Here is a 25,932-nt window from a genome sequence, read left to right as displayed (position 1 = left end):
TCTTGACCTCTGAGAACTAGCCCATTTGACCTTGAGTCAATGCTCAGCTTCAGTTATTACAACTAAAAACCAGCGATCAGCCCGAAACCTGGGAGTAGTGATGGACTCTGACCTGAACATTCAGAGCCACATTAAGACAGTCACAAAGTCGGCCTTCTATCACCTGAAGAACATCTCCAGGATTAGAGGACTGATGTCTCAGCGCGATCTAGAGAAACTCATCCATGTGTTTATCTTTAGTCGCATTGATTACTGCAACAGCGTCTTCACAGGTCTGACTAATAAATCAATCAAACAGCTGCAGCTGATCCAGAACGCTGCTGCTCGCGTTCTCACTAAAACCAGGAAGATAGAGCACATAACACCAGTTTTAAAGTCCCTTCACCGGCTCCCTGTAGCTCAAAAAATAGACTTTAAAATACTGTTGTTAGTTTATAAATCACTGAACGGTTTAGCACCACAATACATTAAAGACCTGTCATTGCTGTACCAACCGTCTAGACCCTTCAGGTCTTCTGGTTCTGGTCTGCTTTGCATCCCCAGAACCAGAACCAAACGAGGAGAAGCAGCATTCAGCTTCTATGCACCATGGATTTGGAACAAACTTCCAGAAAACTGTAAAACAGCTGAAACACTGGGTGTCTTTAAATCTCAACTTAAAACCCACCTGTTTAGAGTTGCTTATGGCTAAATTAGGATTAGAGTGAAGGTTTTGATGTCTTCAATGTATTTGATGTTTTTATCTTTTCTTTTTATCTTTTTATTTCTCTTTCTCACTGTTTCCGAGAGGTTAAAGTCCTTGTCAAATGGTGTTTTGACTAAAGTCCGAGAGGTTAAAGTCCTTGCCAAACGGCGTTTGACTAAAGTCAAAAGGGTTGGAGACAGCTTTTTATTTCTTTCTCAATGTCTGCGTTTTAATGATGTTTTTTTTTAACTCTTTCTCACATGCTGTTTTTATTTTAATTATGTAAAGCACTTTGAAATGCCTTGCTGCTGAAATGTGCTATACAAATAAAATTTGATTGATTGATTGATTGATGTAATGAAGCTCCAAGAGTTAATTACTTAATTTATTACTGTAACAGGCCTAAATGCAACTGTAATAATAAATAAATAAAACAAGACTTTTATTTATTTGTGGATGTATATAAATGAGAGCATGTGCATGCGTTTTGTAAATGTATCTTTGTGTGTATATATATTTATATATACATATTTTGCATCTATAATGATATTTTCATATTTACTTTTCTAGTTTAGCTTGTATGGTGTTTGCAGACTGAGGCAGAGCCTCAACCGTCATCATGGACCAGCTCCAGCGTTGTGGAGATGTGCAAAATTTCCATAAACAATATCATGCAGGGGGTCTACATTTGTAAATCTGATTATGATTAAGTCAGTGAATCACCAGTTATGAACCTCACCGAACGTCACTGGGTGATTTTTTTTCCCACAATGTCCTGTTTTTTTATTCCGTTTTTCGTTTCTGTTACTCTTTTATACCCCACTTGTGAGGCTAATAAAGGATTATTTTATTGTATTTCATCTGACCAAGAGTCACTATTGAGCGCAGCGCCACCTACCCCAGGACTTTGGCACAGTCGTCGTAGTACTTCATGGAGTTTTTCACAAAGCTGAAGCCGTTCACGTCACAGACGTAGGAATGGCCGTTGGCTCGCAGCAGATCGAAGCCACACACGGTTTGCTTTGAAAAACAAAACGCATCTATGCATTAACTTTTTATTTCTTAAACATGTCTATATTATAACTGACTGGCATGTTGAACAAAAAGGAACTGTAAAAAAACAACAACTTTATAAACAGCAGCAATTGGAGTTTAGACCAAAAATAAGGAGGAAAAGAAACAAGAGAATCCAAAGGATCTGGAATAAACAGAACATCTGATGCGACTTCTGCGTAAATGTGAGATGTGTCTAAAATCTCTTTGTAAAAATTAAAGCATATTCTTATTGGCATACATTTTTTACAAAGCAAATTTGCTTCAAAGTGCTCAACAAAGTTTAACAAATCAGTTCAATAGCTTCCACTTTACAGAGTTTCACCTACAAACTCAGATTTGTTGATGTTCAAAAATAAGTTTACAGGAAGTTCTGAGTTAAATTAAAAATAAGTAAGTAAATAAATAAATAGAAAAGTGCTGAATAATTTCCAGGTACCTTGAAGGCAAGGCAGACCTTGCGGGCCACCAGTTTCTCCATGGCGGTCAGCATGACGGGGTAGCGGATCTCCTTGCCCTCGCTGTCTCGCTCCACCTTACCGTCCAGGGCTGGAGACTTCCTGGCCTCGGCGTGGGCGTAATCTGGGCCCACCGTGTAAACCTGACACCATCGGGTGAAGGATGCAGGAAGAAAATCACTTACAATATCTAAAACCTCCCCCACCCCACAATTATAATACATATGTACTTACAAGCTTATTGAGTATGGAGCTAAATAGGCGCCAATATCTTTTTGAGCTGCTTCACTTACGTTATGAAGAATTTTATATTATAGCAAAGAATACTGGTGATGTTATAAAGATATTTCTAATTTCCCACAGTTCTGAATGCAACAGAGGAATGTTTTGTCCAGCTGCTTTCAGTCATGATGTCATCTGAAGCCCCGCCCCCACACCTAGCAGGGCCCGATGTTTGAAACTGAAAAAAAAAATAATCTGAAATTTTAAAATGAATTTGGAGAAAAAAAAAGATAGTTTTGTTTTGAATCATTTTTTATTTTTGTAGTTTTAAAGTTATTTTTTATTTTCAAATTTCTTTTTTCCAGTTCAATTTTATTTTATCAAATTCAAATTTTTTTATTTGATAAATTTTTCAGTTGACATATTACCTTGCACTTTCAAAAAAAAATTTTTTTTTTTTCCCAGTTTAAAATATTTTTTTTCAGATTAAAATATTTTCATCAGTAAGATTTTTGGACCTAATTTATCTCCATACAAACCCATTCTGCCCTTCACATCAAAATCAAAAGGCAGGCTGGTGTCCACACAGTACCTTCACATCGGTGCCATCAGTCGGCATGAACTCCTCGTAAATGTACGATCCAGTTTTTCGCACGTTGCTCTCTGGGGAATAGACACTGCTGCGACTTCCAATCTAAAATAAAAATATAGCGATAAACACAGGCCATACAAAAATAGAAAACCTCAAATGTTGTTTTATAGAAGTCGCTTGGGTCAATAGCACGCAGGTGTAACAGAACAGAGCACAAGAGCTATCAACCAAGGAAGCTAATTAAAAGAAAGCACAACTAACATCAAACTTTTTTCTTTAAAACAAACCTTTACAAATGGCAGAAATATTGTTTAAACTGCTTTTATTTCAACATTTTTTTCTGTCAGTTGACCAGAAATCAAAGTTGAAATAAATAGCAGCTGTAAAACAAGATGGTAGTTCTTGTGTGGGTTTACATCGCTCTGAAACCCCCAGAAGTGCATTGGTGAGAGACAAAAATATAAAATCCACATTTTCCAAAAATCAAATCTTAAAACAGAGAATTAGATCAATGGAGAAGGCTGACAGCAGCTACCTTTCTGAAGAGCCTCTGGCTGCCTCCCCCTGCAGACGTTGGGTAGTAGATGTAGACGTTGTGGTCCTCTGCACACACAGGCTTCTCCACAAAGGGCTTAGGGAACACCTCCCCGTTCACCTCCACATGGTCCTCCCCCTCCACCAGGTTGCACTCTGCACAAAGTGAGCGGCTGTGTTTAAAAGCAGTTCAACAGGAAGCCTTTACCAGTGAACGCATGAAGAAACAGTGAAAACGGCAAATAATAACATGAGAAAATGTGGATTTGTTAGAAACAACAGATTTTTCTATATTTAGTTACAAACTGACAAACTGACTATTACATGATGAACCCTTAGTAACTAAGCAAATCTAAAAATATCAACTTTAATTTAAGGGGGCAGTGTTATGTATAGTGCCATTTTATATAACGATCAAGCAACTATGTTACCTTCAGTTATACAAATGCTGTCAAATATGACTTAAAAGAAATTTTACTTTGTAATTTAGCATCTTAAAACTGGGCCTCTGTCTCTTTAAGAAACTCCTGTTCTTTCTGAAACTCCACCTACAGGAAGTCATCCCAACATGGCTCCTCTATTAACCCTTTAACAACGTTTTTACCAGCGTTTCACTGAGAAGTAGTTTCTATGATGAGCGCAAGTTCCACCAGGTGTTTGCTAATTGCTGCTGGCTAGTCTGAAGGAGCTGAGTGTGGGAGTTGAAGGAGAGAGCTGCTCTGTGAAGCGGAAACTTGGAAACTGCAGCTCAGAGGAGGAGCTTCATCCTCGAAGGCGGAGCTAGATCCACCCAGGCATTTTGTATAGCTGAATGGTTGCCATGGAGATTAAAAGATTTCTCAAATAAGGATGAAAGAGTCGAGGTAAAACTCCAGGTATGTTTTTGATGAGGGAATAACATGAAGTTAAACTTAAAAAAGCTTATTTTACATAATACTGCCTCTTTAAAGCAGATCTTGCTGTAGACTTTTTGGCACAAACTCATTTATTTCTTTCCTGCTAATCTGCATAAACAATCTGCATCATTTCACTAACACTTATTATTTTTTTAAAAGACGACGATGTTCTCACCTTCAGGATTGTCAGGGTCTCTGTTTAACACGCCGTAGCGAGGCAGGTCGATGCCCTCTTCCTGAAGGATGCGATACACTTCCCTCCTAACATCGGTAATAATATCACAGACAACCACAATACAGTGAATTTGTGCAACATTCATAGTGATCCTCTGTGTTACCAAGAGCAGGAAGTTGAAGACAATAAAGGGAAAGTCTGTAAAAACAGCAATTATGCGATTTTCTCAAGAACAGCTCATTACTAAGACTGGGAAAAGATTTCCTAACTACAAGCCAGAACCGGACAAGAAAAAAACTTTTTTGTTGTTTTTTATTTGACCAAAAACTGCAAATTAGAAAAAAATAATGAAATCTCCAAATTTAACTGTCAGATGAAATAACTTCTTGTTAAGCTTTACTGACATTAAAACTTTAAACATTAAAACATTAAAAAAGAGGCTTGAAGTAAAGGGTTAAGACAAGTTTTGGAAATAATTAGAATTTTAACACGACTGATTTGACAGATTTTTGTGGTAGAATTCATGAAGCCTGTCTTGTTTATTCACATTTGTTTTTGAAAAAAAAAACAAAAACAAAAAAAACAACCTGCTATATTCCTGCTGTTGCTGTGATCAAAGTCCCATCACACATGTATTAAAAGTAGTTTATTTTTTCTCGTTTTTGAGCCTCTCACCTGTCTTGAATGAAATACTGCATGTTGAGATCATTGATGAGCATTGGATTCCTGAGCTTAGCATATTCCACAGCTTTGTCAAGAGGAAAACCTGGAAAGCAAAAGAATGTCACATTTTAGATAAACTTGAATTGACATAACAAGGATTTACTAAAAATAAAAAACAGCATTTTTTTCTTTTTTCTAGAGAGACTCAAACTGCTTTTTGTTGCGTAAATCAGCCTTTTTTTCCAGAACAAGCAACAAGTGATTCATAGAGATAATTGCACTGCGTTTCTGTCGTTCTGGTCGTACGAGTCCTGAAGAGGTTTTGGGTAAACATCGCCTTCTCCCTTTCCTGGAAAAACTGCATCTGCAGACGATCGTGTTCCCTGATCTCCGTCAGCTAACGTTTTTAAAAATAGAGCGGAAAAACACTGCATGTGACAAACTGACTGCAACATGAGTTGTAGATTGTTACCGTCGTCTGGGAATTAATCAGACTTGAAACTCTTAAGATAAACTCATTTATCAAAACGCAGAGATCGCCATGAAAAGTATGGAAGTAAAAATAGGATGAAACTGGAAGACTGGATTAGTGTCAGGGAGATGTTTAAAGTAAAGTCAGAGGAAGCACAAAAAACTGCACATAGTTGTTTAAACACCAACGTTTTCACTCAGCCACCTGTAATGGAAATGCAGAGTTCACCTTTGGAGTGGAAGGAGATGAGGCAGTCACAGAGTGGCCATTTCTCCACAGGCTCCTCCAGGATCACCTCCTCAGGGAAGATGACGACATCGATGTAGTCAAATTTACAGAGTCTCTCCAGGATCTGAATCATGGGCTTCGACTTGGACTTCTTCATCATGGCACATATGCCCACAACGATCTGTCGCTCTGACGACTGGTGGAAGGGACAAGGGTAGGCGATGCAAATCAGGAAGTGTTGCTTATTCATGGCTTTATTTCAACTGGTTAACAACTTTGTTTAAGATACTATGTATGACAGTAATAAATATGTATTAAAAACATCTACTGTTAAGCTGTTTATGAAATTGTAAAATCTATCTTATGTTCATTAACCTAGAACAAACGTAGCTTTTAATAAATGGGAAAATGGCCGTCAAAAGCAGGCATGCAACTATCTTTTAGAAGGCAATTAAAGAAAAATGAGAAACTTTTTTTTGAGGATTCCGTTATTTTTACTTAATCCAAGAGTTTGCGGAGGTTTATTAATTGACCTCATAATGAAAGGAAACAGAAAAGGTCGGATAGTTTTAGCCAAATTTGATATTTCAGATTTTTTTAAGATAATGGCGGATGAAAGTTAATTTTAAACGGTTGCTATATCCAACATGGCCACCAGATGGCAGTTACTGTTACACATGAGACCTTTAACATGGTTTATATACATATAAACAGAACTGAATCTAAATGTTGCATCACTACGTAGCCTCCCTTTGCAGACAAAATGGTTCTTTTTCCAGTGATGTCAGGAAAAGGCCGTCACAAATGCAGACTTGTGGTGTGTGTGCATTTTATTTATAATTTTTCTTCATTGCATAAACAGACTTTACTGGCTGTAGCACAATCCCTCCTTTTATTTCACAGTGTTGCTAATAAATGTGTCCAATTCTGAATGTTGCTGCTGCAACTGCGGCGAATGGAAATGCAGTGGAGGAAAGGAGAGGACCCAGATGGTACAAGAGAGACTCGACAACATGACAGCTGTCACTGCTTCATTTTGCACACAACAGCCTGTTGATTATGGTGAAAAGTCTGGTAGTGTGTGGAGCCACTACGGCAAACCCCTTAGTGGGTTGTGTCACAAGATGTGACCATTTTCTGAAGGCAAACTATCGAGGAAATTATGATCTATTTTGCCATTTTCTCTAAGATGAACAAACTCCTCTGTCTCACAGCTCCTGGAAGATGGAGATTAGGTTATCACATCATTAACTAAGCCGCTATTCTTTCAGTAGGCCTGAAAATGTCACCATTCTAACCGTAGCTGATCCAAACTTTTTATTAGTGCTGTTTGTTGTTGACGGGATTCAGCTACTCGGGTTCAGAAAGTCAATATGCTGAAAGAAAACTTGGTGTTTAAGAGTAACCGAGTGAAATTACCACAAACAGCCCTTCTGTCTTACAATTATCCATCTCTGTTCCCAAGCCAGGTTTTAAATCTTGTTTCCAATTCTTCATCTATTCCCCTGTTTGAATGTTACTCTTCTTCTGTTGATTTTTAAAAACTTCATTGCTCTCTTATTTGATATGTATGATTTTGGTGATGGCACTCATCAAAATGTAATGTTCGTTCAGTTGTTGACTGTATGGGGTTTTCTTTATAACTTAGTAATTTTGTGTTTTTATTACGTAAAGCAGCTTACTGCTGAAATGTGCTATAAGAACAAACTTGATTGATTCCTTTTGCCAGGATATGACTGGCTCTTTTCCAAAACCCCTTTGGTTGTTACCAGGCAGCAACGTGATGTCATTCACTTCTCTCACTTACCGATTCATTTTCATATACCTCCATGTCGTCCTGACGAAGCATCTCGTTCTTCATGCCAGCCTCCATTTGGCCCATGTCTTGCTCATCCTCTTCACAGCCAATCACAAAGCGGGGCACGTCTCGACGAATCCACCCCTGTTCTTCAACTGGTCCGGGTCCGTTGCAGGGCTCGGACATCACAAACCCGGGCGAAACATGACTCCTTCAGGAGGACCCTCCCTCACCAAGGGGTTCAGCTAATGATGGTAGCGTTGAAGGCGGCTGGTTGGCTGATACTGGAGAGATCTGCTGACGAAGCAAAAAGTGATCCGCCGGCCTCTTCCGAGGTCGCTGATGTTGGTGGACTCAACACGACACAGGCTGAGGTAAATCGAGTATAAAGCGAGAGCTGCTGAGGTAGATGGAAGGGTATTTCAGCCTAGAAACTCCTTGTCCCATGTGTCAACATTTGCTCACCATATAATCTTGTGCTGCAGGACAAAAAGACAAAAAAGAAGAAAAACAAACCTGTTAAGAAACTAGGTCAACACAATTCAGCTAAGCAAATAGCTTATAAACCACTGTGTTGATACACGTTTTATTTGGGAAATGAATACCAATGGTGTAAGATCAGCAGAACAAAAGAAACCCAGTTTCTCCCAAAAAAAAAAAAAAAAAAAAGTCAGAAAAACTACTGGCATCTGGAAAAGGTTTATTCCAATTGATCAAAATTCTGACTACAATGAAACACAATTGTCTTAACAGACAAATTACCTTCAAGAACTTAAGGCATACAAACACCTCTCTTCCACTGAGCGGTATGGTGAAGTTGGGTACTCTATGTTATGGTTTGACGTATTTACGACAGCGTTTCCTCCGCCAGTTGGACTTTCACTAGGCAGCCGGGGGTTAAACCTAAACGCCAAATGCTGCGCCATGCTAGTGCGATGACAAAGGGGACACACTAATATGTCTTGTACTTGTTGCAATCATCTAGCTTTTTCTGCCCTCCAATGAATCAACTGTGTTGTGTGACCTATCCATACCACACCACTGTCCTATGGACCTACAACAGAAGGAGGCCCAGGAATGATGCGTGATGTGTCGGCTGTATGGCTGCTTTTACAATCATTTATTCATTTTGACCTTCATCCTTGGGCCACCAAAGATAGATCTTCAGAGTTTTCTGTCCTGGGCCATTCTTTCTTTTATTTTTTGACATCTGTCTCTAATTACTTTTATTTGACAGTGAATTGACAGAAAGTAGGTTGTGAGAAAGGGAGAAGACATGCGGCAAAGGTCAACAGGCCGGGACCTGAACCTGTGATGGCCACGTAGAGGACTGAGATGTCTGTGAACCGATGGCTCGCTTTTCCTCTGCGCCACTGCCGTCCCCCATCATCAGGTCTTTCTTGAACAGCCTCTCTTTCATTTGCCTAAGAGTGTCTGGCGATGTTGGTTGGTGGTTTGCTAAGAGTGTGTCCTACCCAGAACCATCTTTTCTTCCCAATTTCACAATGGAAACAGATAAAGTCACGTACCGAACCACACCAACCCATGCTGCTCAGTGGAAATGAGGCAATAGTTGATGTCAAATGTCAGTTTTCAAGGGACCGTCTCCTGTCTGTTATAGATGTTGCCCTTTGTTTATCACGTCTTTTTCAAATGAATGGGTTACTATGACGCCTCTGCAGATCTTCATAGTAATGCAGAGGAGGTAATTCAGCCATTTGAATCAGCTGTGCTGAACCTGGGACATCTGAAGCATGAAGAATTAGACATTTTACCAGCTGATTTCTTTCCCATAGTTGGAAGGTCTTTCACACCGTTTGCAATGTTATGAGTTGATGTAAGATTATGCAGATTTGATATGCTTTTGGAAAAAACTAAGTTTTTTTTTTTTTTTTTAGATCTACAACAGAAAAAAATAGTTACATTATGTTTACAGACACAAATGGTTTATCAAAAGGTTTACACAAGCTAAAATGTGGTCACACAAGTAGAGCAAGGGGTTGTAAAAATAAAAACTATTTTAATTATCCACTGTCTCTTAAAACCTCGGCTATCAGTGCAGGAGCTAATCATATATTATTTATAAACTGAGTTTTGAGACAAAAGTAAATTCAAATCAGGTTTCTCAGTCTTGATCTTAACCACATTCTATCACTATTCAATATGACAGAACATCTTTTACTCCGTCTGAGTCACATTCGGTTTCTAAAGACTGTCCAAAACGACAAGATTCCAGCCAGAGTCAGTATGTCCTCTGGTTAAGTCGTGTGTGTATATTATATTGCAACACATAACTCTAGTGTCCATCTGAGAAGCCACTACTTTTAAGACTGTTATGTTTGTTAATTTATGCTCCTAACCTACTTTTCCCTCCTAGATGGAGTCACCAGGAAGTCCATCAATTAAATGTCACATTTTGCCTGCATTATTCCAACAGCCTCAACATCCCATGACTCTTCACCAGACACCACACAAATTTCCTTTCAGATTTATATCTAGATTTATATCTAGATGCTACTGGTGCTTTATTTCACTGTTGCTATGGTGTTCTTCTAGCATTGCTCCCCAAACCTTAGGGAGTGGTTTGGTTACATCAGACCATAACACATCCTCCTCCAAGGAGCCGGGAATCCTGTCTTCCTAACAGAGTCCTTAGCTTAGCACATTCTGGGAATACAAGAAATCAAGGAGAAAAAGTAATAGCTGGAAATCCCTGCAGATCATCAATCATTGCTGATGGCTTTCTAACCAGTTTTCTTTTCAACAACTTTAGAGAAACATCCAGTCTTTGTGACGACTGTCTTCATTGTGCCATTGTCTCCACATAAAAATGGGACTTCTTGTTCTATTCATCTGATTTATGTCACAAAAGAAAAAAGTGTTTTAACTTATAATTTTACTATTAGGAACCATTGAACACATTCCAACCCAATCTGAACCCATTTTAGTTTGATGTTTTGTAAAAATGTCTGCTCATTATCTGAGTGTTTGATAACATGAGCAGAATTCTGGTTTGAAACAAAATACTACAATAATATTTAGCTAGCTACACTTATCTCCAATAGGAAAGAAAATGGGAAAAGATTACAAAGCCCCAAGTGCAAGAACAAGACATGCAAGACCCATATACATACAGTCACACACACAGATGGGAACTGATCCAATAGAACAACTAAAAAAGAAACTGAAATGCTTAGCTGCCAAATTATATTACACACACACAGACACACACACACACACACACTCGTGTCCAAGACATTTTGATGCAAGGTTCAGTTCGAGTTGCCCTTTGAAAGATCCATTGCGAGGAGTATGCAACTGTAAACAATCAGGAAAGATTCCCGGGACATTAAGACTGAGCGTGGGAACCTCTTAACTGCGGTACAATCCTATTCAGATCAATGAAACTTTAATTGCTTACATGTTCCCTTGTGACTGAGCTGATTCCAACGTGGTAAAGTTAAATAAGTATCATTTTTCTAACACCTACCATCCACTCTGGTGAAGACTCCTGCCACAGCAGACCAGCAAAAGCAGAGTAATAATTCCTTTCCACTCGCATACAGTACATGGAGATAACTTCACAGGACCAGTTAAGGATTCTGGCAGCTGAAGAGTTGACTCAATCCTCTCTCGTGTTCTGAACTTTCTGCCCGGACATACCTCGTCTGGGTCCCGCATGCCACTCTGGCCTAACCTTGACACCCAGAAATAACCGTGTCCTCTGCAGGACAGGAACTAGGAGGTGGAGCCCAATCTTGGAGTGTGATGGGTCCCATCGACGCGCGCCCCCACCACCCGCCTCCAAAACATAACTCATCACCGCTAACCTCTCAGGCAATGACAGGTTGCACTAAAGCACAGATCCTTCTTGCGGGACTGGGGTCACTGAACACTGACAGAGATAAACTCGTAAATGACATAACCCTAAGCTTGATGTGATGTGAATCCTGAGTCGGACTTAACTAAACCAAGCAGATCCAACGGTATACGCTGGAAAAGCGGGCAGAACAACCACCCAATGAAAAACCATTTAGCTATTCTCATCATTAGAATAGCGAACAAGGCAGGAAGTGTCTCAGCTTTCATTTGCTCGTGCCTCATCACCGCTCCTACCAAAACACTTGGGTATACTTTACACACACTGAAGTGCAATGGCTAGTTCCGTTTCAGGACTAAATGTAATATGGAAGGACTGATTTTATTACTTCAGTGCATGACATACTGACAAAACAGTGCAGGACCATATACACTATCTAGAAACCTAATTTGTAGGATCAAAATACCTGGAAGAAAATGTCTGATTCTACATTGCCTTGTTTCCACTCAGCAGCTTGGCATGTGTCCATTTGCGACACTATTTTTTCAGTTTTCCTTGTCGCAGGACCAGTACTGCACCATTTCTGGCCTGCCTTCAGCTCTAAGTCCATAGGACGAAGGTACGGTACGGTGAAGGCAAAGCTACTACCGCAAACATCACACATTTGGGTTCCTTCAGAAGCTTTGCAAATATCCAAGAGAAAAATCTAAGCATCAATAGTTGACCCACAGAAGTGAATGCAGAGAGCAGAGTATTTTTTTGGTTCAACCGGATTGTTGGCTGCTAGAAATTCCTCCTTCTGAAACAGTAAACACCAGACTAAAGTCAGTAACACACCAGGACTTGAGTCTTAACAAATCAGTCCAAAAAATTGTTTTCTGTTGTGTATACATGTAAAACCACAAGTCTGTTCCTTCAGACATCCTAGTCGTCAACTACCGAGACAGAAATCGAGGAAGAGTTTAGAAGTAATAGAAAGTTTGAAACAGAAGTCAATACCACATTGGCACCATATATAATTATTCTATTACCGCATATGCGATATTGAGATTGAAAAGGTATGTTTGGAGTGTAGTAATTGTTGGCTAGTATATTTCAAGTGTTAAGAACTTGCAAGTTTCATGCCAATGTAGAGTTTCACTGGTTGGACAGTGAGTCATGGCAGCAGATGCTCACAATTCAATTCAATTCAATACTTCATTCATCTCAAAGGGAAATTAAATGGTGTCATAACTCATGTCATCCAATTAGCTTCAAAGATGCTGTGGACAGGAAGGATCTCAGGTTGCAGTCAGTCCTGTAACAAATCAGAAGAATCTCTGACTGAAGACTCATGACTGTCATGACATGCCAAGAGCTTGATTTCAGGTCAACAGATTATATTTCACAGCAACATGTCCTGGATGACACCATCAGTTGTTGCCAACCACTGCTAATCCATCTCATTTGCTTTTGCCGCTCCACTTTCAATCTCCATCTGGCCATACGGTTGGAAAACCAGGCATCGATCACTTCTGATCGACGGAAGTGATGGGTTGAACTTATTATAATAATTGTGCAAAAAAGCCATGCCTCACCAAAAACAAATGTCACAAATGACATTACCGAGAATGCTAAAGGCTACAGAGTGATGGAAGCACAGGTGAGAGGAAATAACAGTGGTGAAGTCAGCGGTGTGGTTGTTTTGTAAAGGTTTCAAAAGCGTAGTAAAATATGTATAATATGAAATATTGGTAAATATTGCTTATCGGCCATAAGAGCAGTATTAATATCACATATCAGTCCAAATTTATACATCTGTGCATCCTTGGATACATCCCTAGTCAGTACAGTCTTTATGTTTACACCGGAAAGATACTTGTATCTTTACGATGTTTGTAAACATCTTAAATTACTAAATAATACAGCACTGACATACATGACTGACTCCGTGAAAACTTCCCCTGCAAAGGTGTTGCTTTTTTCTGACGTTAAAACACACAAGTGAGCTGTTCGTCTGCTGTGTGAGCAGACAGAATCTGCAAGTTCTGTCAGGACTGCAAGGTAATTTCTGCATCTTTCATGCATGACTGTCCATCCCGCTGCTCACTTTCCCCAAGCTTTCTTTGAATCATTTCCCACGACACGAGGAGATATCCAGCAAAGCATTTCCAGCAGTTCACTACATGAGTAAACAGTACCGATGGAGAAAGTTTGGACCGTCTGTTCTGCATATTCTTCAGATGTTCAGTGTGAACACAGCTGAGAACAGTGTCACACTGCGCCCTCGGTGTTATTATATCGCTTTACGAAAGCAAACAGAACGCACTTCATGGCTTTGAAGCTTAAATATTTAACAGTGGGAATATTGTAAACGTTGTGTGTAAGCATTTAAAGGCATTAACGTATCTTAGTTCACATCCATACAACAAAATAACTGCTTTATATCCACCAACACGAACCGTGTTCGCAAATTAACAGACGCTAACATCTTGACACCGGTTAGCTCGACGCAAGTCATAAAAAACTTAGTTCTTCCTAATGAGACGAGAAAAAAGAAAGAAAGAAAGAAAGAAGCCCCCAGAGAGAAATCACTTTTATTACGGCTCTCCTCTGCCAGGCAGATTGGTCCCTGTGAAAAACAAAACCCTTTTTAATCACCCATGGATAAATTAGCAGGAGCTGATGAGTGACATCAGCTGCCACCTGTTGGTCCGAGGACGCTTCGGTGTCTCCGTCACAAGACGACACTGGTTACAAAACGACACTGGTTACAAAACAAAACAAAAAAAAAGCTTTTAACTTTTGAGACCGTCTGCCACATCGCGCTAATGTGGCGGTTACAACTGGGAGGAGTCGGCCATTAGCTCCCATCCCCATCAGCCGGGGACCATAAACCGTGGTGTACGTCTGGAAGTAACTGAGGTCATGTCTTGAGCAGAGAAGCACAAACGTATATAAAATTATTAAAAAAGAAAAAAAGGTTGTTGATATAAAAAGAAAAACAGCAGATGTTTCTTATTCTCGTCTCAAGCTGTTAACCCATTTATTAGAAAAGCAGTTAATAATTAGATGCAGTGGAAAATGAAATCCAGTGGGCAAACTCCATGAAAATATCAGTACAGAAAAGATAACACACTAGTTATCAGGATGCAAACATCAGCCAAACAGACGTCTTCTCCTATATATGAATTAAGCCGCTAAGAAAATAGGTGGCCAGAAACACAGTAATGTGTTTTTTTTTTTTTTTTTGTTGTATTATTTCACTGTCATCAAAATATACAAGATAAAATCTCAGGAGTGTTTATAAAACCTTTTAAGCTGACAACTAAAAACCTTGCAGTGTTTATGCATTCCAAGCATTTATATGAAGATTATGTAAGGCAGAGTAGAGGACAAACTAATCTTTAAAAAAAAAAAAAAGATAAATACACAGAAGGTTCAAAGGTGACAGTTTTATGATAATGACATGCTACTGGCAATACAACTGCCAAAAATAGAGAAATAGTGTTTTAATACTATTTGGTCCCAAACTGAACACAATTCAGAATAAAAAAATAAAAATCTTGGATCAAAATTATTATAATGTTTTTAGATGTATTGAGAAACGACGACTGGTGGGTTCAAGCTGATGTCAAAACGACATTTTTTTTTTAATCAGTATGTGAACAATGCAGAGCGCTACCTTTTTGGTGTGGAAGTTGTTGAGATGTAAGAAGCAAACTGAAGGAAAACCACAAAGAACTGAAAGAAAAACATTCATTACAAGCTGCAAGAAAGGGAGAGAGAGCAAGACTTTCAGCAGATAAGAAGTCTGAACAAGTTTACAGCAAAACTGCTCAAACTTATGCTTTACCAGCTTAATTTGAAAATGTTGCTAGACTTTTTTAAACATTCTGCAGGATATACACACAAAACTGCCGTTTGCGTAATGCAGCTTGCAAATACAAGATGCTAACCACAGACTAAAGTTTACATTTTGTAATTTTTTTTTTCCATTCAGAAATGTTTTACAGTGACTGCTCTACCGCCTCTGCTCCTCATATAAATACCGAAATCTATACCGAAGGGTTAAAGCATTAAAAGAGAGAGAGAGAGAGAGAGAGAGAGAGAGAGAAAAAGTTCAGTTTGGGAAATTGACCTCAAAGTTGTTATTGGTGCATCTCAAAGCAATCACGTTTTTTTTTTTATAATGTTCCACTTGAAATTCAAAAATACGGCTAGTTGCCGATGTGTGTGATGTGTCTTTCATTCCAGGAAGAATCCTAAGACAAAATAAAACATAACAAAAACTGTTCATGAATGTTTATAAATGTGTGACGTCATTCTCAGTTTATGTGACGCTAAATTAAATGGGTATTTTATTGAAGGAGTGTGAACTACATTTGACCATCACTATGAGACTGAAAAGACTTCCACTGGATTTCCATACACTGAAAATAAATATATAAAATATTTTTAAAAACCACATCTTTTGATTTATGAAACCTTTGTACTACTTGCAAAACACTAAAAAGTGATATGTAGACACTGTCTTGAAATTCTGGGAATCCACTGACAGAAAGAGAGGCTCACCCAGGACACCAATCATGCAAGAACCGCCTCTGGATGCAAGGTTTTATATACTGAGAAACAACATTTACATATAGAAATTACAGCTGAAAACGTCCTCAGTGCCTCTACTACCAATCATTTTTAAACTAAAGGCAACACAGATGTTGAAAAAATACTTCCACATAATAAAATAATAATTAAAAAAAATCTTCCAAACGTATTAAAACTGGAACGCTTCGCTTTGCTCTGCCCACGTTACGTGTTGTTAGGAAGCAACCAACTCAGCATCGATGTGTCCATCTGTTCACTGTCTTTGAAACCAATCCTCCATTTATGTCAGAGCCCAACATTACAGGTGTCCAGCTGCTTGTTTCTAGTCACCACTCAGAGGGCTTCAAAAGGCAATGAATGGGTCCAAAAACCCCCAAACTTAATAAATCCGAACTGCTCACTTTCTCTTAACTCCAGGTAGATACGCTACGGTTAAGAAACACTAACAGGGTGGTCTGCCTTTGTCTCTTCTCTCCTGCACAGTAAATAAAGCACAGTTTCCCTTTCAGAACCTGAAGCCTTTTACCATGAGGAGAGCACACAAAGCCTTTAAATAACAGAGACTCACCGGCGGAAAACAACTGGGAGTTTGCCTGCTCCTCACTTCCTTGTTTCCCCTGACTGAGTAGAGGCGAAGTGAAGCGACTGCTGCTGCCTCCGTCGTCTGCCTCTCTAAACTCCGAGTAAAGTTGTAGGCTCCTCGCTAAAGTTCATGTCCGGTCACCGCCGTCGTTGCTTGTCTGTTGCCGCTGTGAGCTGCTTCCTTCCCCTTCTTCTCTCCCCCCACAGCCGAGATAACGTTTTGTTAAATCAGCGCCGTGACCGCCATCTAGCGGTCATCTGGCTGCATTACAGCACCGCGCTTCAAAGATACTGTATCCGCTCTGGTGAAATAGTGAAATATTGTCTGAATTAATTAAGCATGTTTAACTGAGTGTGAAGACGACTACGTATTAGGGCCAATGTAGATAGAAGAAAACCCAGAAATGTCTGATTTTCAAAAGTAGAAGGTTTGCTGGGAAAACCCCCCAAAAGTGTTTAGATTAGTCTCAGAACTTTCCAAGTTTTTTTCAAGAATTTTTCTGAAATTAATCTCAACATTTCAGATTTTTTTTCTTGCAAATTTTTGACTTTCAGAGCTCAGAAATGTTTATGTTTTTTCTAGAAAAATTCCTAGATTATTCTCAAAATTTGCAAGTTCTTTTCACAAATTTTTAATTTTTGGAGCTCAGAAATGTCCTTGTTTTTTTTTCTAGAAAATTTCTGAGATCCATCTAAATATTTCAGAAGTTTTACGAGCAAATTTTCAACTTCTATAGCTCAGAGTGTCCTTGTTCTTTCTAGAAAGTTTCAGGGATTTTTCTCAAATTTACTGATTTTTTTGGCACAAATTTATTTCCCTTTTTCTATCTAAACTGGCCGTATTACACCTTTTGTAGACTGTGTGGCATGACTTGACAGAGGTAGATTTAAAGAAACTTAAATCTCAGTAAAAACATATGAAGTATTCAGTTAAAAATTGAGAAATTGTGTTATGATCTTGCATAATAGACCAATACAAAATATACAGGTATTGCTTTGTGATGTTCTAATATTAGTTATACCAAAACGAGAGAAAAAGAAAATAGTTTTCAACAAATAACATTTTAAAAAATCCAAAAAACATGGTCAACATTTGTATTCAACATCCCTGTGTCAAATCTCAAATGCTTTCAACATCTATTTTCTTGTTTTGCTCCAGTTTCTCAACTGGATTTGTGTCCGGACATTGACCGGGCTGCAACGTGCTTTGATTAAAACAATTCCCTTTCAGCTGGAAGACATACTGTCCTGTTGGAAAGGGAACTTTTGCTCTGGTCTCAAGGTCCTGCAGCCATGTATTTTGCTTATTCTGCTAAGCAATTGTCCAATTCTCTCTGTTGGTCCGTCTTATTAAATCTCAATAAAATACATTCAAGTACAGCAGGCCGCTGAAATAAGCCAACTGGCAGAAAGCGAGTTCTGCCAGTTGGCAGAACTGGCTGCGGTAATAGAACCGCAGCCAGTTCTATTAAGTCAGAACTGGCTGTTGTACAGCTGCAAGTAGCCACGTTTTGATGCTGAAAAACCTGTCAGGTAAATGTGGAGTGTCTCTTTCCCCTAATGCAACAAGGACCAGAGAGGTGTGTGTGCGCTGCAGCATAAGGAGGCAGTGTTCACTAAAAAAACAATTCTCCCTCTTTCTCCCTCTCTCCCAGCATCCAATAAAGCTCCTTTTTACATTCACTCCTCAAGGGAGTTGAAACAGATGGGTAAATGTTAGTCAATTAAAATGTTTAGCATCAGAACCTTGTAAAATTCAAACATATGATATTTTGCAAAACACTGAAATCTTTCCTGTGAAAACTCCACAGAGGCTTTGTCCAGGATTTCTGTGATTTCTTCCTCCAAAGATTAACTTACATTTTTATTTTTTAACTTCGATTTACTGTCATAAACTCCCAGTGTACTTTAAGATCCAAAATAATGGCTGAAAATTCAGGTAAAAGGCGCTCACTGCATCCAATCTTCTGGACAGCAGTGCTATCTACCAGCTTAGCTAATCTGAGTTAGCCCTAGCTAAAAAAGCTAAAAGAAATTATCTTTTTTAAATTTCCATCCATTTATTAATTTCTGTGTCCTGACATAAACTCACAATGATCCAACTTAACAGGTGAAAAGTCAGGTAACATTGTTCGCTGCATCCATTTTACAGCAACAGTGCTATCTAGCGGTGTAGCCAACTTAAGTTAGCCCTAGCTAAAAAAGCTGAAAGAAATTATCTCTCTTTTTTTGCCACTGTTTCTGGTTCAGTATTGGACATCCGTGAATAGTTCTGCCCCAAAAGAAGCCAACGACTGGACTAGTTTTCCACTAAGGGTCAGGATATTCACAGTCTTCATGGCAACAGGCATGAATCCAAACAAGCAGTCCTGGAAAGTCGTTCTGTGTGGGAGTTGAACTTCATGCCCTGGACCAAAATAAAGGCTCTTCATACTGGTACTGGGAACCAGTACCAGTGTGGATATACTGTATTTATTTTATATTTCTGCAGAAATACTCACATGACACAGTCAACCTTGAATAGTATAAATTATAGCAACATTTAATTTTCCTTTGGGATCAATAAAGTTTTTTTTTTTTTTTTTTTTTACTGAATTTGAATTTACAGAAACTCCTTGACATGATCGTTTACAAGTTATTCAAACTTCAATATTTTTGAGACATGTCATTAAATAAATTAATTTGAAAGGCTGCCTCTGCCTACAGATTTCTTCCAGGGTTTTGTGTTTTTTTTTTTTTTTCAGACGTCTGTAAAAGATGTTGCCGCCTTATCCTCATAACTGGTTGCTGGTCTTTTGCGTCATTGTGAATTTGTGGGCCACTCTTCCTTGTGGAATTGTTTTAACTCGTTAACACTGGTAGGTTTTCAACTACGAACGGCCTGCTTATGATCAAAACCATAGAAAATCAGTAGGACTTGGATTCAGATGTTGGCTAATCTACTACAAAATTTTTGATTTGTTTTATAGAACCAACCAAATGGATCACAGCTCTCCTGCGTTGGTCAACAACGCTTGGGCTTAAGGTCACAAACTCTTCACAGCTTTCTAGTAAAGCGAGGATTTCATGGTCCCATCAAATACAGCAAGTGTTAACAATGAAAGTGATAAACCAATTGGTTATCATTTTCCTGTATTCTAAGCACCTCATATGTAATTACAGACACCGTATGAGCTCACAGAATATCTCTCTGCTGTACCTAAGCCAAGTGTTTAAGTGCATTTTGTCTTTCAGTGTGAACTATTTTCTTGCAGCCCATGAGATCTGTTTACATTAACGTTTATTTCCGTCAATGTTTATCTTTAGATCAAAAGCCGGGGAACCAAAGGGGCTCAGAGAACAGCAAGAACAGGGCTCGCTCTGACATCTCGTCCATATCTGTCGCCGGTCTTTACGTGCTGTGCAGCTCGTAAATTAGTACAAGTGTGTAAATTTAGTTTGCGAGACTTGACAGCTATAAAGCAGCCATTCACAGTTAGGCAGAGGTTGTGAAATATGTTGCTCTGCTACGTGATAGGGTGCAAGAAGCTGTGTCAACACTCTCACTCTGACACACACACACACACACACTTATCCTTGTTTGTAGTGGATAGAAATATACACACACAGAATGGTAAGAAGTACATCAGAGGCGGATGCTTTAAATGGAACCCCCATTAATCGAGACGTATATTCTAATATGACTGTGCTCTCTCAATATTGTGGACTTCAGCAAATACAAATTATTTTATTGATTCTAACTGGCCTAAAACAAACACAAAAGTTTTAACTGTTTTAACTTCATACAGTGAGAAAAAAAAAATGAAGCATGTTTGTGCCCTTTTTAAATGATGTACGTAAACTTCTGGTTTTAACTGTATAAATTATGCTATAAATTGTTATGAAATACTGACAAAAAAAAAAAAAAAACAGTAAAAACCCGGGTTTTCAGTTTAGTCTGAATCTAGTCATATTAGATTGAACTTTGACTTTTTGACTTTTGTGCCAAAAAAGGAAGAAAACTAACAGTGCCAATAACCCTGAACACACCACAGCCCCATAGTGAAGGATGGCGGTGGCAGCATCATGTGGTAGAATTGCTTCCAATCACTGCTAATTTTATTCTTGACTCTAGAGAGCTGAATACAAATATATAGAAAACTTGTATTGGTAAAAAATTGTTGTCAATCCGTATCACTTTCCTTTTATTTTGTGTTGGTCATGTTGTTGTGTTTGTAGCAGTGCAATAAAGTTAAAGGTGCTTGAATACTTTTAACATGTAACTTCAGAACAAAACCTGGAGTGAAATTTCTCATGTGTCCAGCAACAGCAGAGTTCCTGTTGCAACCACATGCTTCTGCACACAATGTGTACGCAATTGTGTGTGTGTGTGTGTGTGTGTGTGTGTGTGTGTGTGTGTGTGTGTGTTGAAGTGCAGGGTGTGTGAAGTAGAGGGTTCAGAGACGTGTGCGTACGCCCCGGTAGGAACACAGAAAATCCATCGCCTCAAATATTTATAAAAAAAAAAGAAAAATCGATGCCTCAGCACTTTTCGAATGCTTGAAATTTGTCACCTCCCGAGAAAAAGCCTCAGTCTGCTTACAGATGATCCTTTTTCAAAACCCATGTCAGCAGTTTACCAGCTTGTTTCCAGCATGCGGCTTCTCATATTTGGATCATTTGAGCTGAGGAACACAGGCAACTCTGTGCTGGCCAGCTGGCCGGCCTGGTCCGCTCAGAGAGCCCTTTCACAGGCTACCTGGACACTTCAGCACGACCCTACAACAGATAAGGTCTGTGCTAAGTGGAGACGGCAAATGGGCCGGAGCAAGTCCCAAGTCAGAGAAATTAACTGAACACTTTTAGTAAAGCATGACTTGACAACTAAAGTTAACTAATTTCTTCTTGTGTTTTTAGGTGTTGGAGCTCAATAGAAATCTTAAATAAACCAGTTAGCCACGGATTCTTAGTTTAATTACATTTGGGATTTATTCAGTTTCATGTTAATTTAAATGCACAGTTCCTCAGACAAATTTTAATATCAGAGATATCTTGAATAATAACAAAAAGGAAGATTTCTGTATTTTAATGGGTCATTATTATGTAAAATTGACTTTTTTAAGTTCTACATCATGTTATAATGTTATTCCCTCATCAAAAACATAAGTGGAGTGTTACTTTGATTCCTTCATCCATGGATGAGAAATCCTTTAATCTCCATGGCAACCATGCAGCTGTGCTAAACGCCTGGAAGAACCTAGCTCCGCCTTCGAGGATGAAGCTCCTCTATGCTGCAGAGTCCAACCTTCCGCCTCACAGACCAGACCTGCCCTGCAAATCCCCCACTCAGCTCCTTCAGACTAGCCTGCAGCAATTAGCAAACACCTGGTGGAACTGAGAATCTGCTGGACAGATTATAGGAGCTACTTCTCTGAAACGCTGGTTCAAACTTGTGAAAGGGTTAATAGAGGAGCCATGTTGTGATGACTTCTTAAGCAAAGAGCTCCAGAAAAAAAAGAGGTTTGAAGGCCTTTAATTACAAAGTCAGGTTTCATTTCAGTCATTTTTGTAACAACTGAAGGTAACATGGTTACTTTGTTGTGCTACGAAATGGCACTATGCGTCTAGAAAATACACAACACTGCCCCTTTAAGGACAACAAAAAACAATCTGACCCTATGGGAAAACAGAAACACCACCTTGTAAAATCTTGAAAGCACATTTTTTAAAAAGCCGATTTCAATTTTTAAGTATCACCCAGGTCCGATTATGACAAGACCAGGTTGATGTGAGGCGCGACCTTAAACAGTTATTTTATAATTTAGTTTTTTAGTTTATTCATTCTTAACATGTCCTCTTCACCACTGTGGCCCTCAGAGTGTTTGAGTGTCAAGGTGAGGAACAAATTATTTACTTTCACAAATTAGCAATACAGCTTTTGCTATGGGGCTCCACTTGATATATATGTATATTTATAAAACTTTTTTAGAAGTTGATTTGGGTTCATTTGATATGTAATGAACATGGAGATGGAAAAGAAATGAGAAAAGAAAGGAAGAAAGTAAGAAAAAAATTTTAAAGGGAAGGGAGATGGGAGAAAAGGAGAGAGAGGATAGAGAGACTTTAGAAGTCTGCTTCTACACCTGCAGAAAGAGAGAGAAAATGAACAGAAGAGAGAAAACAGCGACAAAAAATATATCTATATATGATGAGAACAATAAATTCTGTTTTTTCCTCAGGTTATACAACATAACATTTGATGTCGACACATTTAGGTGAAGCAAACAAACAAAAACAGAAGGAACCTCTAAGACGGAACTTACTCTAAATACAGCTTTGAGTCAACGCAACACTAGATTTAAAAACATACACTCATTTTATGGCCCAGGCTGTGAAAACACACCACCTCTCTGCATCTACAGAACCCCTGTGTGTTTCAACACAAAGCGCTTCCAACACAACAAGCCTTTACAATGCAATTGTCACCAGCCCAGTCCAGTTTCAGACAACGGATGCTATAATGTACCAGAAACGGTATTTGAGCCAAAAAAAAAACAACAACCCCAAAGCAAAAACAAAAAACAAAAAATGGTTTATTTACTCCATCCACAGGACTAAATTATTTACAGTTTACTGAATTCATCATCAGAGTTTCAATATCACAAAGCAAATGGTTTATTTGTGCCATTGGTTAGACAGGAAGCAGTGGAAATTCAACATACAGACTTTGCTTTCAATGTTCATTCAATACAAAAGTAAATATTAAACCTCTCATGATTCCAGAGTTAGCCTTCTCAAAGTGGATCAAGCAACAGAAAGACGCAGATTCTATGCAAGCAATCATTTTAAACATGACAATGGATATTTTATTTGGTTAGATCGCAATGGGTTCAATATACTTCATAAAAGAAAACGTTATAACTCACTCACTGTTATTTATTCCTTTGAACTGGATGGTTTGAGTAAAAAAAAGAAAGAAAAAGAAGTCAAAATTCTTTACGTGAGTGATTGAATGATGTGACACAAGCATTGTATCACGGAGAAACATTGTTGTGAAACGATTGGAGATTCTTAAAGAGACAGTGGCCAATTTCTAGGTGAAACTAAATTTCTTTAAAGCTGTGTTTGATAAATACAGCATTTTCACAACAACTGAAGGTAAAATTAGTTGCTTGATTGTGATATAAAATGGCACCATGTGGCTGGAAAATACATAAACACCGCGGTTTAAGAACACTTGTTCAAATGTTTGTCAACAAAAATTATGAATCAGCCAATCACATTGCAGGTACTCAACTGTTTGATCACATTATTGCGCAAACTGGAATTATAAAACGAATTTTTCTTAATGGAAATATGTCAATTTCGGGGGAAAAAAACCTTATTTTTCGTTAAAAAGGCTTAGTAAATAAATGTATTTTGTATGGAAACATTTTCCGCAAAACATGAGTCACGGTTTTTAACGACTTCATTGCATGAACAAACTTTAACTTTAATTTAAACTTTTTTTAATGGGAACACCATAATTGTAAAAAAAAAAAAAGGATGGGAGTTCCCAACATTTTTTTTTACTTTTTTTTACATTTGTGATGAAAACGCAGACAATGTTTGCCAGGTGTACCTAATATAATCTCTGTTGATTGTATTGATGTTTCACCTTATCGTCATCAAAATCAGAGGAGGAAAAACTTGACAATAGATCATCGAGTGAAGTAGAAACTTTCTATTAAGAACACTACTAGCACACAAATGGACGCTATGGTTGCTCATTGCTTGGGGTGAATATATGAAAAGTAGGTTTGAAAAAAAAAGAAGAAGAACCAAAATTCAAGGCAAAAAATTATGTTCACCAAGAAAGCTACATAAACCGTAATCTGATTTTCTAGGATGTCTGCCTTCTTGAAATAATATCTGAATGCTGCAGCTGACTGACATGAATGATGGCGAGTAAACCTCATGTTCCTGTTTCATCTGCGAGCGGCGGAGGAAAAAACACTCGGCCCTCCAAACAAGCCAAAAACGGCAGCAAATCAGCTGTTTAAATCTTTTCTCCTTTGAAAACGCGGACCACTGGGCGTGTGTCCGTGTGTCGGCGCACACTGCCAGCATTTACACCTTAGAATAGAGCCTGGGTGGGAGACGAGTGGGAGACACACCTTTCCACAACCTCAGGCCAACATTAGGCTGTTTGAGTTTACACTGAATGCACACAGACACCAGCGGCCAGACACAGCGCGCACTGTGCAGCAACGGGCCGCCCGCGCGCGCCTAAAAGGATGCTAACACAAATAAACCCGGTGACTCTTTTCACTTTTTGATCAGCAGAACACAATCACGGCCTCATGTTTGCAGTTTCTTTAAGTTCCCCTGCCATATTTAGACGGTATTAATTTAGAATGTTTCCAATCTGAAGTACACTGCAAAACGTTTGAGCATTGGAAAATACTCTGGTCTGTACAAAGGACGTGTTAAAGGAGCGGGATTATGTGAAATCAACAACTTTTTTTGAGCTGTACATCATATTATAAAGTTATTCCCTCGTCAACAACATATTGTTACCTTGATTCTTTCTTAATGCTTGAGAAATTCTTTACTGTCTTGTGGGTGAACCTAGCCCCGCCTTCAAGGACAAAGCTCCTCCTCAGGGCTGCGGCTTCCAAGTTTCCCGGCTCAGAGAAGCACTCAGGTCCTTCAGACTAGCCAGCAGCAATTAGCAAACACATGGTGTGTTTAACCCTGTTAGAGGGTTTATTGAGGAGTGCTGTTGCGATTAGTTTCAGAAAGAGCAGGAGTTTTTAAAGACATAGAGACTCACTAAATTCCAAAGTCAAATTTCTTTTAAACCATTTCTGTTTTGTCTCAGGGCGATGCAGAAAAACCGTAGTATTCAGATCTCAATTAAAATCTCCACAAAATTAATTTGCAATTTAGATGCTATGGAATCTTAAGTCAAATTGTGTGGAATTGTGTTTATTATAACCTTATCAACCTGACGACGTCCCCATCACAGCCTGAACCCACTCCTGCATGTATGCATTTAAAAATTCTTCTTTGGCTGCTTTTTTTTTTTTTTTTTTTCTCCCACCCTGAAATTCGGGGCAGCTTGCATGACCTCATTAACTGGCTGCGGACTACCCCCCCTGCTCCCCTCCTCCTTGCCTCCCGTTCTCTCCCTCCCTCTCCTCCCAGCA

General features: G+C 38.8%; 1 protein-coding gene across 21 annotated transcripts in view; it reads right to left on the bottom strand.

Annotated features, from left to right (window-relative positions):
- The window catches only part of ppip5k1b (diphosphoinositol pentakisphosphate kinase 1b), a 57,212-nt gene extending 40,253 nt beyond the window's left edge, over nt 1-16,959 (bottom strand). For 20 of the 21 annotated variants that reach the window (XR_001658821.1, XM_016661475.1, XM_016661482.1 and 17 more), the window contains exons 1-9: nt 16,749-16,959; nt 7,786-8,255; nt 5,979-6,174; nt 5,291-5,381; nt 4,616-4,701; nt 3,546-3,700; nt 3,011-3,112; nt 2,178-2,339; nt 1,584-1,705 (exon numbers count right to left, since the gene is read on the bottom strand). Coding sequence is in view for 20 of the 21 variants with exons in the window: in XM_016661475.1 (XP_016516961.1) it covers nt 1,584-1,705; nt 2,178-2,339; nt 3,011-3,112; nt 3,546-3,700; nt 4,616-4,701; nt 5,291-5,381; nt 5,979-6,174; nt 7,786-7,962 (1,091 nt within the window). In the remaining variant the exon portion in view is untranslated. Of the gene's footprint in view, nt 1-1,583; nt 1,706-2,177; nt 2,340-3,010; nt 3,113-3,545; nt 3,701-4,615; nt 4,702-5,290; nt 5,382-5,978; nt 6,175-7,785; nt 8,256-11,266; nt 11,411-16,748 lie in introns of those variants that run through there. The other variant, XM_016661476.1, reaches the window with a different exon arrangement.
- Nucleotides 16,960-25,932: the final 8,973 nt, after the last annotated feature.

This window comes from Poecilia formosa, unplaced genomic scaffold (assembly GCF_000485575.1).
Source record: "Poecilia formosa unplaced genomic scaffold, Poecilia_formosa-5.1.2 Scaffold330, whole genome shotgun sequence".
Taxonomy (NCBI): domain Eukaryota; kingdom Metazoa; phylum Chordata; class Actinopteri; order Cyprinodontiformes; family Poeciliidae; genus Poecilia; species Poecilia formosa.
This window is presented reverse-complemented; position numbering and strand designations above follow the sequence as displayed.